Source organism: Fragaria vesca, unplaced genomic scaffold (genome assembly GCF_000184155.1).
Source record: "Fragaria vesca subsp. vesca unplaced genomic scaffold, FraVesHawaii_1.0 scf0513090, whole genome shotgun sequence".
In the NCBI taxonomy this organism is placed as follows: Eukaryota; Viridiplantae; Streptophyta; class Magnoliopsida; order Rosales; family Rosaceae; genus Fragaria; species Fragaria vesca.
The window spans coordinates 403,583-423,483 of record NW_004443444.1 but is presented as its reverse complement, the minus strand read 5'-3'; the positions used below and the strand labels follow the sequence as shown (position 1 = coordinate 423,483).

Sequence of the window (19,901 nt, the reverse complement as noted above, 5' to 3'; positions counted from 1 at the left end):
TTTAGATTGAGTACTGTTCCATTCCTCAACATAATTCCAAATAATTTTCTCAGGGGCAGGCATGCAAAATAAAAGCATGATCAAAAACCACCTTATTTCTCCATTTCCAGATAAACTAGTACACAAACACAAAAAGGTTGCACCATTTAATGTTGTTTTTGATGCTGGTATGACAATGCATCTAAGCAGCAAGCCAACTATTTGAATCAAATGAAAAAGAATTAGAAATAGAACCTGGACTTCCAAATAGCTTTTGATCTTAGACGGTCTCTGAAAAGGTGCAAAAGAGTCTCATCATCAATATTGCATATGGGACAAGTAGCAAGAGTAGTAAAACCTCCTCTAACTCTTTACACATTAGTAAGAATTTTCTTATCAACAATTGTCTATATGAGAGTCTTCAACTTGGGAGGGCGGTTCAATTTCCAAATGTGCATCCAATTTCCAACTTGGAAGGTCTTCAACAAGTCGTTATTATTCTGCATCCAACGAGTCAGTCACATTAGTAACAATTTGTTTTTAACAACTCCGTTTGGGTGTGATGTAATTTGAGTTTTTTATTTTAAAAAATATATATAATTATATTTTGATTTTTTTCCCAAAGTTTGTTCGTGGGCTTGGCGATATAAACCTGTTTGCTTCGGTTTCTGTACTTCGAAAACTTTAATTGTGGAGAGAGACAGAGACAGAGACAGGGAGAGAGTCTGCTAGGCGGTGGTTGCTTCCCTCATAAGCTTCTCTGCGTTGTTTTGTTTAGAAAAAAGAAAAGGGAAAATAAAAATTGTGGAAGAAGGAGAAGCTAGAGAAAACGTAGACGGTAGACTGCTGTGTTATACTAAGGAAACAAAAGAAATATATCGAAAGGGGTTTCGTGGAAAACTTGTGCTGAGGGACCTCCTCTTCACGTAATCGCTTTCGATTATCTTTCTTGCCTCTCTCACTTCAAACCCTTTCGTGTCATAATCGTTTGATCTTATTAGTTTCTCGATTTGGATTTCGGTTTTTTACTTGGTTTTCTGGGTTGTGATTGCGAAGGATTTAAGGGTTTTTGAGAAACTTTCTCAAGGGATTTTGGTTTCAAGATACTGTGGGTCCTTTTATTTCATTTTTCGGTGTCGTTGTTTGTTTGACTCTTGGAATTGGGGCTCCTCTGTGGGATTCAATTCATTGTCAGCTGCTGTTGGACGGATCGAAGTTGTTGCTGTTGGGGACAATTGTACTGGTTATTATTTGGTTTGGGGTTATTGTTTCTTTATAAGTTCTGGGTAATCATTGGTGTTTCGTTCGAATACAAGGTGGGTTGCCCAGAATTGTGTCAAGTTTGCGAAGCTCGGCGGTGGGTTTGTGATAATTTGGGGAATTTTGATTTGGGTCAGATATTTTAGAGGGGTTGAATTGAAGTGGTTGGTTGTGGTTGTGGGGGAAGAAATTACTTTATCTGACTAAGGTGGTAGTGGCTGTTTGATAGGGTTGCCTGGGGGCGCTTGTGGTGGAGATTTGGATAAGATGAGTTCAAGTAGCACTGGGGGTTTGGTTCATGAGGGTAAGCTTTTGGTGCATATTGCTGAAAATGGGCACTCATTTGAGCTTGATTGTGAAGAAACCACATCTGTAGAGGCAGTTATGCGGTATATTGAATCACTGTCTGATATCAATATCAATGACCAGCTTGTTCTGTGTTTGGATATGAAGCTTGAGCCACAGCGGCCACTTTCTGCTTATAAGCTTCCAGCTGATGGCCAGGATGTGTTCATATTCAATAAAGCAAGGCTGCAACCAAATTCTTCCCCTCCTCCTGTTGAGCATGTTGATATTCTTGACATCGCTGAACCCAGATCACCCTCGGCTTCACATGATCGTCATGCTCTGGATGACGCTTCAGATCCTGCTTTGAAAGCCTTACCTTCTTATGAAAGGGAATTCAGGTTTCATTACCACAAGGGTCATGCAATTTACAGTCGAACCCAAGTGAAATATGAGAATTGTGAAAGGCTTCTGAGGGAGCAAAAGGTTCAACAGAGGGCGGTGGAGGTTGCCAAGGGTAATTTGGATCAATATTATAGGATGATAAACCAGAACTATACAGAATTCATGAAGCGATATTCACAACAACATCGGATTCATTCTGATCTTTTGGTGAACCTTGGGAGGGATGTAGAAAAACTGAGATCCATCAAGCTTCATCCTGCATTACAAACTGTTAACCGTAAATGCTTATCGGATTTTGTAAAGGAAGAGAATCTGAGGAAAGTGAGGGAGAATTGTACCAGTTCCCATAAACAGTTTGAGAATAAGGTTTCACAGTTCAAGCAGATGTTTAGTGAGGTGAAGCGAAAAGTTGAGGAACTGTTTTCTAACATGGCATCTTTGCCTATTAGGAATTTGGAATTGACAATTAAGGAGCACCAACGATATCTTAATGAGCAGAAGAGTATAATGCAGTCATTGAGGTTAGTTTCCTTTCAAATATTGCCAAATATTGTCTTTCTGGTTGTCTGTCTGCATCCAATTTCTTTTTATGAATTGTTGGGAGATCCATAAATTGTTTCGGGTCTTTAATGTCTTTGAATTTTACAGTGGTCAGCAACATTGTTCCATGAGTTATGCAAGTTTATGTCTTATGCTCTGTATGTCAGGTTTATAACTTTAAGGGGGTGATTCTAGATTTAGTTTGGAAGTTCACACATGAGGATTACTTTTCTGTTATCCTTGCAGACACGGACATTGGTTTAATTTACTATGATTTTTCTGGTTTTGTAGTCATGTTTTGTTGCCTGCAAGATATGTACTGCTTCTTCACTGTATGAAGACATGCAAGTTCAATCCTTCTCTTTTCAGGGCCTACCCGAAACAGATTTTGTTACTTCTGCATTTGTTTGTCAGATGATGTGGATCCTTATTTAAAGAACCAGATTGAAGAGTATACATTAGCATTTGTTGAAGCTAGATAAAGGGCTTATGTTGTGCAGAGATTTTATTAGGAGTTCCGCTATATAAATTTACTTAGATGCCTACTTAGGGCAGTGTGATGTAAGCAAGGAAGATAAATTGAAAAGAAAGGGGGGTAGTGAAGATACGAATCCCAGCTATATGAGCATTTGTGGGTTTTGTATTTCTTATTACCAGTATAGACCTGAATAGTACGGTTCATGTGTTGCTTCCAAAATCAGAAGGCTGGGTTTTTTCCTAAATTAAACTTTGAAACATTCCTGGAACGTAATGCATTCAATTCTTATGATGTTTCAAGAAATGAGATGACACAACATAGATTCTTGAACAAAAGGAACCTTTAAAAAGATTTGTCTTTTCCGTTCACGTTTTTAAAGCTCAAGGCTCACACTATTAAAGCTTGAGGAAAGTGATAATGTGAATGGAAGATAGTTATCTTTTTCTGATTTATATCAGATAAGCGAAGGTTGATGATTGAACGCATGCTTTGTTATTGTAGAAGATCACATAGAGTCATCTGTTAGTATTTTTTTTTTTTTTTTTTTTTTGTGGTCTTCTTAAATTTTTATCCTCCCCTTGTTTTTCTGTAAGAAATTCCTTTTGTGTGTTTATATCTTTGAGACAGATACATCAACCCTGAGAGAAGGATAATAAATTGTCATACTATTTACTGTTGTGAACTTGTGGAGCCTGATCAGAATAGAACCAGATCATATCCCTTCAACTAAAGAATGTGTTTTGGGATAAAGCTAAAACTACTATTTAGTGGGGTTGACTTGAGAGTTCGTATAACATATGTGTCTTTATCTCGGCTACTGATGTGAAATACATAAATATTTGACTTGAATTTTTTGATGTCGTTTATATGGTTAACGATTTTCGTCTATGCAGCAAAGATGTGAATACTGTCAAGAAGCTTGTGGATGACTGCTTGTCTTCACAAATGTCTTCCTCACTTCGTCCTCATGATGCGGTTTCAGCCTTGGGCCCTATGTATGATGTCCATGACAAAAATCACCTGCCTAGGATGCAGGCTTGTGATAATGCAATTTCCAAGCTACTTGACTTTTGCAAGGACAAAAAGAATGAAATGAACATGTTTCTTCATAATTATATGCAAAAGATAACATATATCTCTTATATCATCAAAGATGCGAAGTTACAGTTTCCTGTTTTTAAAGAGGCAATGGTGCGCCAGGATGATTTGTTTTTTGAAATCAAGTTGGTTCGTGGGATTGGCCCAGCATATAGAGCCTGCCTAGCAGAGATAGTAAGAAGAAAGGCTTCCCTAAAGCTCTACATGGGCATGGCTGGACAGTTAGCTGAGAGGCTTGCAACAAAGAGGGAGGCTGAGGTCAGGAGACGGGAAGAGTTTCTGAAAGTTCATAGTTCGTTCATACCCAGGGATGTATTAGCATCTATGGGTTTATATGATACCCCCAATCACTGTGATGTCAATATAGCTCCCTTTGATACTGGTTTACTTGATGTTGACATTTCAGACCTGGACCGTTATGCACCTGAGTACCTGACAGGACTGTCTTCTAAGGGTTCTTTTAGAGGTTCATTTTCTATGTCTAATGAGAGCAGTCATTCTGCAGAGGCTGAGGAGCTTACATTAGATGACCTTGAGAAATGTGACTCTGAGGAGCTACTTGAAGGCTGTGAATTAGTAGAGATTGCTGGAACTAGTAAGTTGGAAGTTGAGAATGCAAAACTGAAAGCTGAACTGGCTTCTGCAATAGCTTTGATTTGTTCATTCTGGCCTGACGCGGACTTTGAATCATTGAATGACAGTAAAACAGATAATTTATTGAAGGATGCTGCAGCGAAAACAGCTGAAGCCTTGCACCTCAAAGATGAGTATGGAAAGCATTTGCAATCTATGCTTAGGACGAAGCAGCTGCAGTGTCTTTCGTATGAGAAACGCATTCAAGAATTGGAACAGAGACTATCTGATCAGTATTTGCAAGGTCAGAAGCTTTCAAATGATAAGGATGCCTCTAAGTTCACCCTTTTGTCTGATAAGGTTGATGACTGCAAGCAAGTATTAGGTAGTGGAGAAGCCCGCACGCCTTGCTTATCTAATACTGAGCCCATGGATGAGGTCTCATGCATCTCAAATTCTTTGGATGCCAAATTGGGTCTTTTCAATGCACGAGCTGATAAAATGCGAGATGGGGCTGATGAAAATATGATGGACTCTTCTGCAGTACATAATCATCAACTGGATTCATCAATGCAAGAGCTAAGTCGTGAAGAACTGCTAGGCAGTGGTAAAGATGGCAAAGAAAAAATAATGGGGCAGCTGGGCATGTCACTGACACACAGTTCTACTGCTGAAAGCATGCCTGAACATCTGAATGTGTCTCCTAGTGAAACAGCAGTTGACCCAGGCTATGGCACTAGAGTCAGTACTGAGCTGTTGTTGGAATTGGAAACTCTACTGAAAAACAAGTCAAACCAGTTGAATGAAACAGAAATCAAGCTTAAAACTGCTATGGAGGATGTTGCCATGCTTAAGCGGGAATTGGACACAAATAGGAAGCTCCTTGATGAATCTCAGGTATTGTAACATCTTACTACTCTTAATTTCTTCCTTTGCAATTTCAGTCCTTCCCATTGTCTCTTTGTCTGTTGAAACATATTCTGTAGTTAAGCATATTTGCTTGGATGTCACGGCTTCTTCCCCTTTATTTATTCGTTGTTTCATTCTTGTGAGTTTGGAGTCGTAAAGATTTTTGTTTTCTATACTGATTGGATTTGATAACATTTCTATAGTTGAGACTACAAGGCACCTGTGGTTTTTTTTTGGTTGTTTAGTAAGTGTCGTTTAATACCATTCACTTGCTAGTTTCACTTGCCCTATGCTATGCTACGGTTGAAAGTGCTAGATTATGTTACCTGTGTTTTTTTTCCCAGAAAGAGGAACTTACATTTATGCACATGTATACTTTCTTTTTTTTTTTGAAAAGTTATGCATATGTTTATATTGCCTCAGATTATCTAGGGTGAGGGTTGATTGATCATTATTCATAGTTTCATATAACAAGTATTCGTTGATTATAATAGTTTTTAAAGTGTTTCACAACGGAAAAGAAATAGAGAACATTATATAACCTATAACCAGTATTTTGAGTCTGAACGCTTACGACATAAATATTTGAACACTGTTTCTCATTTACAGATACTATTATCCAATAAAATTTGGCAGAGTAGTTATAGCAAATGGCCTCGAGTTTTCATAGAAGAAACATGACCCTAGTGTAAGACATTTTACACACCTTATCTGATGGAACTTCGTGGCCATTCAAAAACTTAATAGTGTGAGGTCTTGAAAACTTAAGACACGACAGAAATTAAATAGTAGGTGACTTACACTGTTTGTTTTGTACTCTTGTCATAACAATCCTCAATTTTCTTCTTGGTTGGTGAAATCATCAATTTCGTCTTTTCTCTTTAATTGGATGAATGCCTGCCCTAGTGTCTGGTTTAGTTATCGATGCTTCTGTTAATCACTTGCACTTTGTCTTATAGTTTTATCACTTGATGATAACCTTTATGTTCTAATTATGTATTTATTGTTGTACTTGCCAGATGAATTGTGCTCACTTGGAGAATTGTTTGCATGAAGCAAGAGAGGAAGCGCAAACTCATCTTTGTGCCGCTGATCGTAGGGCCTCAGAGTACAGTGCCCTGCGAGCATCTGCTGTGAAAATGCGTGGCCTTTTTGAAAGGCTTCGCAGCTGTGTTAATGCACAGGGAATGACTAGTTTCGTTGATTCTTTGCGTGGTTTAGCACAATCTCTGGGAAAGTAAGTTCTGCCATGCACAAGTTTTATCTCCCTTTAACAAATTCTATTACTATCAGTATTGCTTTGTCGAACAATACATGCCTCCGACCTTTCTCTGCCTTCTGAAGGTTTTTTTAACCCTATTTGCATTTTTTTAAACTGAAGGAAATGAAAAGAATATATCTAACTTCTGTTCTGTCCCATGAATATTTAGCTGTATTGTTGACAATGGAGGTGGTTTTGGCTTTGTTATGTTTCAGCTCTATTAATGACAATGAAGATGATGGTACCCTTGAGTTTCGGAAGTGTATCCGGGTCCTCGCTGATAGAGTTGGTTTCTTGTCAAGGCACCGTGAAGGGCTGCTCGACAAGTATCCAAAGGTCGAAGCTGCAAATGAACAGCTTAGAAAAGAATTGGAAGAGAAGAAGGATCTGGTTAAAACATTGTACACAAAGCATCAACTTGAGAAACAGGTAACTTAATATTTCGATTAGTGTAATTTTCTTATAATAATAAGAATTGTAAAAACCCCCCATTTGGTTACATCGGAAGTGATAGACCCTTTAGTTTCATGGTTTATCATGAACTCACATTTGATCAACTTTTAGTTGGGTTCTGTTGCATACTCTGTCTAACTATGTAATTATACATATCTGTAAAATTGTTACTTCTTACCTGAATGGTATGTTAACAAGTGGTGTTCTACTTCCAATATTTCTGCAGGCAAACAAGGAGAAGATTTCTTTTGGCCGTATGGAAGTCCATGAGATAGCTGCATTTGTTCTCAATGCCACTGGGCATTACGAGGCGATCAATCGAAATTGCTCTAACTACTATCTCTCTGCTGAATCTGTTGCCCTATTTACAGATCATCTCCCACGTCAACCTAACTATATTGTTGGACAAATTGTGCATATTGAACGCCAGATTGTGAAGCCATCGGCTATTCCAATTCGGCTTGAGCATGAGCTAACATCTGACACAGGGACTGACCAGTTGGCCTTGAATTCAGGATCGAACCCATACGGTCTCCCTATTGGCTGTGAATACTTCGTAGTGACAGTAGCCATGTTACCTGACACCATTCATTCACCACCTCCTTCCTGATCCCTGTTTTAGGCAGATTGACGTGATGGAAGAATTTCAAGTGTACATATATAATCATTGCATTTAACAGTATATTCCCTTTCCTTTTTCTGGGAATTTGGAACTAAATCTCTTTTCCGTACAGCTGATGTTCCCAATAGAATTGTCTTCGCTCCCATTGTTGCCCGTATGTATATAATCTCAATGAACTTGTAAATAATGGAAATATTATTCAGCTTCAAGATCGTTACCTACTGGAACTATGCTCGTTAGTTCACTCCGGGTAATCTAACATACGTTCTTCAGCACACTATATAGCTTCCGGGGATTTGATACCTTGTTGCAAGCTCTTTGATTATAGCCCAAATTTGTACACGCATTGCATTTCTAATCCAGATGCTAAAGGAATGCATAGTATCTATGATCTTTTTTTATTTTAGTTTTTGATATGCTGTGTAAGATGGTATTTTTTTTTTTTTCTAAGCATGTACATCAATAATTGTCTTTGGTCAGATATATGACCACAGCCAGAGGCGTAGTAGTTATAGGATTCAACTGACGCCTCTCAATTTCCATATTAAGCTATATTGTTATATGATTGGTCAATAGAATGTGACGTTGTCAGTAAAGTTGACCATCCTAACCATAAAAAAAAGAGTTTGTCATAAATAATCCAATTTAGTTAAAGGAGTTCAACTGATATTCACGTGGGTCTCTTTATTTTTTTAATATAGACTCTTAATCCTTATCACTGATTGATTTCTTCTTCCTCTGATATTGCAATTCAAACATATTCCTAACATTTTTTGTCTTTCTAATATGTTTTCCTAATCAATTAAAACAGTTTTAATCGTTTCTTTTCGTTTTTTTTTCTTTTCCATGTTGACCTAATTATGGAAGCTTTAGCTTTATTCAAAAAATATGGTACGAGAAAAACAGCTGATCAATTGGCACAATCTAAAGCTCCTCCAAAAATAAACAGATTTAACGAAGGTACTTCGGAACATCATCTAGAAGAAGCAAACTTGACAAATCCATTAGCACCATATCAAGCTCACCCGACAAGTAATACATATGAAGATATTGGTACAAGTAATGCATTTGAAGATATTGGTACGTCAAACCATTATGTCAACGAGTTTAACATAGAGAACTTTCCTGGAGATCCGGGACTTCGGACTCCAATTTTAGACTACGATCCTAATGTTCGAGATCGAGTGCGAAGACATTATTTGATGAAAAGTCCTACCATTCTACCATTTAATAAAGATTGTGTTTTTATTTTGTGTGACATTATTGTTTAAACTCTTGACCATTCTAGTTCTGGTTTCTGGCTACGCCACTCCACAGGGTACCAAACTAAGTTACAAGTAACCATTACTGCATTCAAATGAGCTCGCCTATTGGAGCCTAAAAATCAAATCACTGAAAACTCACGAACTCCCTTTCATAGTAAAACTACTCGCCTAGAAACGGAATTGGTGTATAGCTAGAATAACTAGGAACTAAGCTGATAAAGACTGTAGTCCGTTATCTTGGAAAAAAAAGAAGACTGAAATCTATTTGACATGGTTAGAACCAAACGAAAACAAAGGAAGACTTGCAAGAAGCACAACAAAAGAAGACTTGCAAGAAGCACAGCAAAAACCAACATTGCCCCCAAGCTATGTTGCACGGACACGGACACGGATACGGTGACACGACACGGCACGACATGGCTACACGGCAAAACTCAAAAACTGAGTTTCCAACACGGCTTGGACACGGCAAATAGAATTATATATTTATGTATTTTTAATAGATAAAAAAAACTAAAATATGAAATAAGTTCATTATATTACCAAATAAAGTTCTAAATTCAATCTATTTCATAACCATAAGAAATAAGTTAAGTGCATAACTAATACCAAAGGAGCACCTAGAACATAACATTAAAGAAAAACAAACTTGAGCAGTAACTTGTTTTCAAAAAGGGTAATCTCTAGTACAGCAGCACCTAATAGACAAAAAGATGAACTAATATAATTATCATATCCATAATCCATCCAAACTTGTTATTCCCTAATTGATCTAATATAAAATGAATAGAAAATTTACCTCTCATCTTCAAGACTCCTTCTCATCATCAACTAGCTCTCTAGCACAGCAGAACCTAATAGACAAGAAGATAAAGTTTATCCTCTTAGAGAAAACGAGAGGGGGAGATTTAAATTTCATTTTCTTGTAATTAATTTTTGCTGACCATAGTACACTTGATTGATAGATGAGCTTATTTCTCAAAAATATTCAACGACTCAAAGTAAGTACCTACTTAAGTCCAAGAAATTCAGCCATATTATGCCCTGCTGAAGCTGCACAGGAAGTAGGATGATTTTCCAGCAAGATTGGGTAAACTGATACTGGGACTACTTTCAAATGTGCAGAACTTCTTTCCATCATCACTATTCTTAATTTTTACACTAGATTCATTCCTTATCATTTGCTTAGTTCCTCTTCGATTTTGACCCAAAGAGACAATAACTCCATATGCATGAGTTCTAAACCCATGTTCCCTCCCAAAGCTTCACTTTTTCAGATATAAAAATATGCTATGATTTTCTTTCCCTGAACAAAACCTTATCATCCAATCTTCTGCCGCATTTGGCACATGAATTCACCCCCCAAAACACCATAAAAATCCAACCTTTCTGGCTTAAAAACCATACTATGTCATCCTCCTCTCCTACTTATATTTCAAACATTATCACTTCTACTTCAATATCTTCCCAACTATCAAATATAACTTAGTCACTTAATTCAAACAAACCAAGCTGCAACCACACTTGTCTCTAATACAAATTTGGCATCAAAGCAATACAAAAAGTTCCAATTTTGGTCCAACACAGATTACCCAACACACAAAACCAACCCAGACCCACAAAATATCAAAGCTTGATAGTAAAGAACCTACCTTGGAATTGAAGCAATTTCTTGGCGGTGGAAAGTGAACTGAAACCGTAGCTCTGGGCATAAGAGAGAGGCCTCAAGGTTTTAGGTGCATAAGAGAGCAACCTTAGCAACTGCGACGACCGCGATGACAGCGACGGCGGCAACGGCGGACGGCAGAGAGAAGAGATCAGATCAGTGAAGAGATCGAATGGGTGGCGGACTGGCGAGGCGAACAGATCGAATGGGTGGCGACCGGCGAACGTCTTCTTCGAATCGGAATCGAATCGGTACTCAGCAGAGAGAGGAGAGAAGAGTCGGCACTCGGCTGAGAGAGGACTCAGAGGAGAGAGGAGTCAAGAGATCGAATCTGTCTCTGCTAGTGCTGCGCGTGCCCCAGGCCAGTTAGCTAATATTTTTATTTTTATTTTTTTTAACTCTGAAATAAATACTGACGTGGCGTGTCGGAGCTAGTCAACGTGTCCACAGCGTGTCTAAAAAGTTAATTTTTTTAGACACACCACATGGCGTGTCGGACACGGATTTTACCTTGTCGGGCTCTATGTCGACGTGTCAGAGTGTCTAGGCGTAAAGTGTCCGTGCAACATAGCCCTCAAATAGAGGATCCACAAGACAAATGACCACTGCCAGTAATCTGCCTTGCCCAACCAGCTAACATTGTCACCTCTGCTCCAACGACCGGCAACGCCTCTTGCTTTTAGTAGAAAGCCGTCCCACCCGCCCAGCCATTCTACCACCATCATTTGTTAATCAACGAATTAAAACCAGCACCAATCACCTCATCCACCGACTTGGATCACCCACCACGATCAATGATCATGACTAAGAGTGGGCATAAAAAACCTAAATCTTGGTCCCGTCCAAATCCGTCCCGAAATTTGACGGGATGGGACGCGATCTAAGTCTAAAAACACTAAGCCCGTCCCGTCCCGTCTTGTAGAGAAACAATGGGACGGGACGCGAGATTGAAAAATTTAGGCCCATCAGGCCCGTCCCGTGTAAAATATAGACTAATCTGAAGCAGTATGAACCCCAAATCCCAATCCAGCCAAACCTCAATCCCACTCCGCCGAAGTTCTCCTTGAACTCCTCCACCGCCTCCGCTAACCTCACCGCCCGATTCCTCCTCGCCTCGGCGCCCGCTTCCTCCTCACCTCCACTAACCTCACCGCTTGCTTCCTCCTCGCCCGATTTCGCTTCCTCACCGCCCGATTCTGCAAAGTTTACTGATAGCAGCAGTGCTAAAAATTTCACGACTTCCAACGACTTGAGGACTTCTGTATTTGTTCCCTGGTAGATTGTTGAATTTGTGATGTCTTCTTCTGTCATTGTTCCCTGGTACCTTCCATTTGGGTGCATGTATTCTAATGCTATGAAAACAGTTTAGTGATTGCTAGATAAAGTTATTGGGTGTTATCTTGTTCAATATCTCTTAATCTTGCATTTTACCATTTGATTTCTTAACTTGTGATTCGACTGATTCCTTTAGCTAGGATAACAAGACTATATCCCTTTTTTATCTATTCCTTGATCATCTAAATTGTTTCTTGCTACATGTCTAGGTGCAAAGATATAGTTTTAACATCACTTCAGGGGCAGTTTGCCTTGTTGCTGTTCTTCTTCGTATTCATATAATTTTTGCTTTGTAGATTTACTCCTGTTGATAAGTTGTTGTACATTCCATCAGTTATTTCCACCCTCTTAAATGTTAGAAATGTTTAGGATTCTATGTTAGTTTTGTTGTGGAGTAATGGAGTTGGATCTTCTGTTTGGAATTGTATGCTAGCAGATAGGTAGAATTCATTCAACTTTATAATTTAGCTGTGGATATTACATTCAATAATGTATGAAACCAAAATAGAGTTCGTTTGAATATTGTGTTGATGTGTCTAGAACTTTATTTGCTTGATTATTTATAAAGTTGGATATGTATTTTCAGAATATTTGGATATGTATTTTCAGAACTATCTTTACTGTTATGAATGTAATGCTGCATGTGATTATCTATATGTGTGTATTCAACATGTGTATTCAAAGAAGCTTCACTCTCTTGCTTGATTATTTATAAAGTTGAATAAGTTTATTGTGAATGGCTGAATGCAGGTTATGTAATCTTTATTGGTATCACTATCAGCTACTCAGGTTATGTAATTGAGTAATTGTCTAATTGATGTAGAACTAGGTTATATATGTGTATCTCTGTCACGTCACCAAATTTCTTTCTTCTTTTTTTATTTTCTAGTTTGGGCTTTTGATATTGGGCCGGGATAGCAGGATTGGGCCTGTCCCGTCCCGGTCCCGTTTGGGACGAGACTTGGGTGGGATCAAGTCTTAAAAACGTAAGACCCGTCCTGATCCCGTCCCGTGTGCAATGTTCGGGACGGCCGTGGGATGACCCTAATCCCGTCCCATCCTCAGCCCTAATCATGACCTCGTCCACCCCCATTGACTCACTGTACCCCTTGGCTTTTTGTCTCTTTGGGCTATAGGAGGAAGCAAGGTTTGCCGATTTTGTAGAGTATTGTATGGCATGAGTTATGCAGGGAAACAATTCTAAAAACTACCATCAATTTCTTCTTCACTCTTATCCTTCAGCTCATCATCTTACTATCTGGTCTGCTAAACATTACAAAATCAGGAACAAAAAAAAAAAACTGTTTTCAACAAGGAAACTATATTTCTAAAAAGAAAAGTAACAATTGGTTCTGGAAAGTTCCTATTCTTCTGGAATTGTAATCAAGCTGAATAACTAAAACTTTCATTCATATTTAAATAGTGAATTAAATTCAGTTTACTTCCTTAATTTTTTATGTCAAAATCAGTTCAGTCCTGTAACTTTTTTTAAAATCAGTTCGCCCCTTTAACTTTTTTTAAAATTCAGTTTATCCCTAATCTTTGATGTGAAAATCAGTTTAGTTCTGCAACTTTTTGTTAAAAATAGGTCCCCTTGTCAGTTTGGTGACGTCATATTTTAAGAGAAATTCAAAAATTAGACAAAACTGATGTGTTTACAAAAATTGAAGAGGCGAACTGATTTTAAAAAAAAGTAAACTGATGTGTTTATGAAAGTTGAAGGGGCGAACTGATTTAAAAAAAAGTTACAAGACTGAATTGATTTTACCACCAAATATTAGGGAGGTAAACTGAAATTTTTTCTTAAATAGTCAACAGACTTTACAAACAGGTGCCTTAAGCTGGTCATACGGCATGAAGGGAACCAAACAACACTAACCATGATGTACAGTCATTTGTACAGTGGGAAATCTTTCCGGATTCTTCATCAACACAAATTTCAGAATCCCAGTCTCCCAACATAATACAAGCTTTTGGTGACGGACAATAGTATGAAATAGCCAGCATTATTCACTGTGTACACTGAGGAGAAATTTGGAGGGTGCGGATGAGTATTTCAGCTCGCATTAGGATTTGTTCTTTGGAGAAAAATGACTATCTACCTTGACTCTCACAATCTTCCGAAATGTTGAACAAGACTTTCGGAAGCGAGGGAAGAGAGGCGATGCGAGGGAGATGAAATAGCAATTCCCCGAAGGAGTCTTTTCTCGACATGCCTGGTGCCTTCTTCCCCCCAGAAACATCCTTCATATCCTCTTCAGGAGCCTGCATATGAGTTCCCGATGTACCAACAGGAGTTTGGTTAGGATGAATATCTCTTCCACCATCTGTTTCTTCAACTTCAATCTGTGAATTCTGGAGAGAAGCGGGGTCCTTCTGCAAAAGGCAACATAGAGAATTGACCCTGGACATGAGAGATGTTTCATGACTCTCATCTGCAGCAGTTAATTGAGTGTCACTCAACAGGTACTGCGCAATGTCCTCCAGAATATCCTGGTATTCTGACTGTTGATCGGCAGAAGGCGGATTTCCAGAAGTCATTTGTTCTGAAATACAGTTCCCAATGTGACTCATAAAATCACTCATCGACATTGAAGGATGCAGCCCAGGCACTTTTATCTGTTCCCAATTTCTTGGCCCTCTTGAATCAACAACTTCAGAATTGCCATTTCCTTCAATTGCACGAGCATCCATAACTAGTATGATAAAGGCAACCAATGAGTCAGTGTCCACCAAACACATGCATTCATGCTTAATTTTAAATAAACGTCTCACTTTGTACAACCAAGCATAACAGTGTAATCCTAGAATAAAAGGCAGATCCCTTCAATCACTGCCCTAACCAGTTTCAGCACAATCTTAAAATAAAGCATGACTCCACGACTTTAAATGCAAGATTCTAACATGCCCAAAATCAAAATATTTAGCATTGATCTTGGGTGGCACAAAAATAACACATTGCTACATACTAGATACACATCCTCTACTTAATACACCACTTAATAACTTTTTTACTTTAACATTTTACTATATACACAACCTTAAACTTCCTAAATTACCCTAATTCACAAAATGCCACACATATTCATTAAATACACATCCTAATTTCATATAGCTTCCTAGGCGACCAAACTCTTACAATTCGGGTCTAGAAACTTGACGAGACCATTTTCCTCCCTCAAAGCTTCAGTACTTATTATGTTCTTATGCTTTTAACTTTAATAAAAAAGCACAACAATATATCCCTTTTATAATTCAATACTGTTACTCTGAGTTGTTGCAGCCCCCTCCTTGTTCATTGATCTGTGTTTTCTTAATCTCTTTGGCTCCAACAAACATATACCCTTTCTACTTGATCTTGATCAATTGATAAGTTCACCAATTCAGAGATAACTAATGTTGAACCTTATTATAAGTTGAAAGCTTAATTGGCTACATCCTCTCACCATCTTTAGGAATTCTACAGATGAAGAACCTGGCTAATCTTTATGTTGTACTTCCCATGTTTTCCGTTGGGCAAGACCCAACTGTACACACCCCTCTATAGTTATTAACTACTAGTACAAGGTAAGAACAACTTGGTTTAATTGAGATGTTCTGTATCCATACCTTCCATGGCTGAAAAAGAAGACTTGGCTTCGAGACTGAATCCTTCTCAAAATGATGTCGAGATTAATACTCTATTGAAGGTTTTTTTTTTTTTCCTTATTTGAGAAAGATACTCAAATGATGATGGTTGAGAAACACTAATATAGTTATATAGGAATCATAATGTTATTTGCTGATTTTATTTTGAACGATCAATGTTCATGATTGACAAACATACAATTATAAGAGGAGAAGAAAGTATCAAAAGTAAGTAATGTCTCTTTTGGTAATTTAATATACTCCGAGATTATACTGTTGAATTTATAAAAAATAGGATGTGTATTAAGTATTTGGTGGTATGTGAATAAAATTTCTCATAACAACACAAAGACTAGTAACTATCTTGTCTTTTTTTGGGGTCAACATCTTGTATCATCAATACAAGATATCATAACCAAATATGTACAGATATTGATCAACTTAAGAATTCAGCACACACACTCACACTATAAATATATCAATGTCACAGACATTAGTTATGCAAAGCTAGTCCAAATCATTAGTGCACAGAAGTTTTCTCTGTACAGTGACAGGAGCCCTGTCAGACTGACAAATCATCCAGCCATGAATCTATTGCAGCCTTTATTGTCATGCAAGTAATATATCATGCAATAACAAGGAAAACATGATCTAGCATACAAAGGAGTGCGATGGCACCCCCCATAATTTTTTTTAAACTTGTGTATTATACTTGAGGTTTAATATAATTGAAGTGGAGGCTTTGTAATTTATAAGGTTTGGCCCCCCAATAAACCATAATTAAGCACCATTTATTGTTAATAGGTTTGATTTATACAATTTATATCCTACCTTAATCATCTCTTGCAATATACTTTATTCATAATCAATTCCATAATGAATAATTTCTTTTTTCTCACTATAATGTACAAATATGTTGTAATCGATGAACTAATATATTTCTCTATATATATGAATTCCAAATTTCATTTTTTTTCGGTTTAAAAAGTTAATTACTAAAACCCCCCACCCCCCACCCCTGTTAATTTATAATCCTGCCTCTGCCCCTGCATTTAATAGACTTTGATCATACAGAGCGTCAATCTTCACTACATCTAAACAATCAAGTACCCAGCATTTCAAGATTAAATTATAGCCATGAGAGTTTCTCCTAGCCTTGTTGCTAAAATTTTCTGACATTGACAGACATTCCTTGCTGATTTTAACAGCCTATCTGGAATCTGAAATCTATGGATTCCTCGATTGTGAACTAAAAGCGGTATTAGTATCCTAAATAGATACCCAGGAAACCATCCCAATATAACCTATCTAATTGCACCATCAAGTATGTCATAAAAATTAAAGAAACAATGTGAACAAATTTACAGAACATAGTACTTATATTTACAGAAACAGGAATTAAAGGTAACCTCAATCATAGAAACAAATGCTAGGTTATCATACCTGAGCTAGGGGAAGGAGCTTCTCTGGACCGATGCTCTAATGTCATACCAGCTGAGTCCTGCGGGTCTGTCTTCAAAGATGATGACTGACTTGCAGATGGTGATGATATATCCTGGAAACCAGAAATGGAGGGACCTTTACCACTTGCCAGTTGGTCAAAACCATGGCCCTTGGCTTCACCTTGGTCTTCAAATACAGAAGGCCGCAGTTCAAAATAAGGTGAATCCAAAACGATCTCTGGCTGCCGACTTAAGAAGCAAAGACGTGTATCGCACTGGATGAGCTTTTCAAAATGCTTGTTTAACAGTCCTTGTGGACATTGCAGAAAATGTTGCCTGCAAAACACAATCCCAAAGAAATTGGATCAATATAACAGCATCCTAAATTTCATACTGCAACTTCATAAAGACTGATAGAACATGTATTAATCATATAAGTTAATTTTTCAGCTCCATGTCAAACACAGAAAGCAAAACCATGTGACACCAGCAGTGAACAATAAAGATCATCAGAATTGTTTAAATTGGAAGAAATAAAAATAATTCAATTTTTCATAGGTGCAGTGGAGAAATAACCTATAACCTTAAATACATGAAGACCTAAAAGTAAAAGCATTCAAAACATTTCAACACAGCTACAGTGGCAGAAAACTAACTTTGAGATCTTCAGTGAACTGCAGAACTGTAACTACCAATTGAATTTACCTGTACAGGCTTGCTTGCCCATCAGTAAAATCTGATGTTGCTTGCCATAAAGTATGCTTTCTAGGCTGAGGGTTGGTCTCCCTGAAGAATAGAGGTTGTCTAGCCAACTGCAACATAAAAGGGATTGCCAGGTGAAAATACAAATAAGTAATTTATCATCCAGAGAATGAGCACACATGTAAATAGAGATATGAAATCAAAGGCATTACCACAACATTCAAAGTACCAGGTCCATCGTCAGGACAGTTTGCATTTAGAGTCATGATATCTGACCACTGGATTTCTATTTTGCTCTTGAGGCCTCCTTCAAGAACCTCCCAGACAAGCTTATGCTTTGCAAAATAACACTTTGCCACTAAATCACCCTCATACCTTGATTTGTACTGCCAGTAAATAATGAAACATAAATGGATTTGCCAAGCATATTGCAGTCGCAATATCCAATATAAATGACTCAGAAACTCTTCAACATACCTCCCAGTTACCGATCCTTAACATTGAAGCTGGAAAATTTGACGCCTTAAGCTTATCAGTAGCCCCCACTGCAGCATTTCCTTTAATCTCCTTCTTAACACCAGAGTTAAGGTATTCTCTTTGTACAGCTCCAGCTGTAGGAGGAACCCCCTGAGCAAGCTTCATTTGAATTAATTCCAATAAAGACGGGCTCTTCCTGAGCCTCAGACCCAAAGGGCTAGGCTCATCTAGGGGATTGTATTGAGAAGTTGGGACAGCAACCCCGTTATCGCCTGACCTCTGTGGAAATGTGGAAATCAAGAGAAACCGTAAGGGAGCATTTCAATAAAATATCAAATTTAAAATGTTATACCAAAAGTAACGGAAACAGTGGAATACATATATATGGAAATAATTATTGTAAAAAAGTTCCACTGAGTCATACATTCTTTTACTACACCGAAACACCATAAAAGCAATACAACAAATCAAACTACAAAGCCTCAGATAGCTACAGTTCAACATAAACCTTTATAAGGTAGAATCCAAAGATCAGTCGAATAACTATACCCCGAAATCTTCATACTAAACACCGAGATCAATGAGTCATAATTACAACAATATACCATAAAAGCAATACAACAAAATAAACTACAAGCCTAAGAAAGCTAAAGTTCAACATCAACCGCGAAATCAGTTGAAGTATTCGAAATAAAAAACAACCAGCATGAACATGTATTTTTTTTTCGGCTGCTTTACATTATATATTGGACCACAAACATACAAAATCAAGCATGAATATATCAAGCTGATTTAGATTCCAATTTTAAAACAAAACAAAAACAAAAATACAAGCGAGGATCACAGAAGGTATTGAACTATTTTCATTTTTCTGATCTATATTATATATCAAGGAGAAGAACGAAATAGATCAAAAAATGGAACCTCTTGATAAGCAAAGGACGGTCTGGAGCGCTTGTTGAGGGGACCATGCTCCTCCTCCAAAGAGTCTTCGATCTCCAATTTGACCGGCACCTTATCCTTACACGGCGTCGTTTGGCGGAGATCGCCGGAACTCATCAACTGCACCATGAATTGGTTTCCCCAAAACAAACAAGCAACAAAATAAAAAAGCGAGAGCGGCTTCCCGAACCGGAAATCGATAGCTATATTTCGATTTTCAGGAGAATCGACAGGTTGATTAGTTTTCTGAAAACCCTAACAACGAAAGTTCCAGATTTTCGTGAAGTCTTAGAGCTCTTAACGCTGCCAAATAAGGGAGGAGGGGGAGAGGTCATTGACGGCGACCACGTGGGGATCTCGCACGTGCTGTATTGTATATGCGGAGTATGGAACGACGAAACTACCCATGTGATAAAACTGTTTGGAAGGACTAGGGATGGCAATGGAAAAGATAGGGTTAACGGATTAAAATATCATATCCGTACTTTTTTTTATTTCTCATCTCCGTACCCGTCTCATTTCCTGTAATTAAATAATGGGGATTCTCCGTACCCGTCTTTTTACGGATTTTGTTCCCATACC

The 19,901-nt window shown here is 37.9% G+C and overlaps 2 protein-coding genes and 1 non-coding gene across 3 annotated transcripts; 1 reads left to right on the top strand and 2 right to left on the bottom strand.

The window, feature by feature from the left end:
* The first annotated feature begins 1,506 nt into the window (after positions 1-1,506).
* On the top strand, positions 1,507-8,230 carry LOC101304642. The gene is made up of 5 exons (XM_004309819.1): positions 1,507-2,450; positions 3,841-5,515; positions 6,547-6,764; positions 7,004-7,217; positions 7,468-8,230. The coding sequence occupies exons 1-5, from the start codon at positions 1,507-1,509 to the stop codon at positions 7,849-7,851; spliced, it is 3,435 nt and encodes a 1,144-aa protein (XP_004309867.1). The 3' UTR covers positions 7,852-8,230.
* A 1,428-nt stretch (positions 8,231-9,658) lies between these two features.
* LOC101300209 lies at positions 9,659-11,153 on the bottom strand. The gene is made up of 3 exons (XR_185495.1): positions 10,781-11,153; positions 9,928-9,982; positions 9,659-9,826 (listed from the first exon to the last, which is right to left on the bottom strand). It is a non-coding gene; the product is annotated as an uncharacterized LOC101300209 (transcript).
* A 2,736-nt stretch (positions 11,154-13,889) lies between these two features.
* Positions 13,890-19,641, bottom strand: LOC101299924. Its single transcript, XM_004309811.1, has 6 exons — positions 19,302-19,641; positions 18,378-18,656; positions 18,113-18,286; positions 17,904-18,010; positions 17,200-17,534; positions 13,890-14,825 (listed from the first exon to the last, which is right to left on the bottom strand). Exons 1-6 carry the CDS (start codon positions 19,446-19,448, stop codon positions 14,224-14,226), a joined length of 1,644 nt encoding a protein of 547 aa, XP_004309859.1. The 5' UTR covers positions 19,449-19,641; the 3' UTR covers positions 13,890-14,223.
* Between the last annotated feature and the right edge of the window lie 260 nt (positions 19,642-19,901).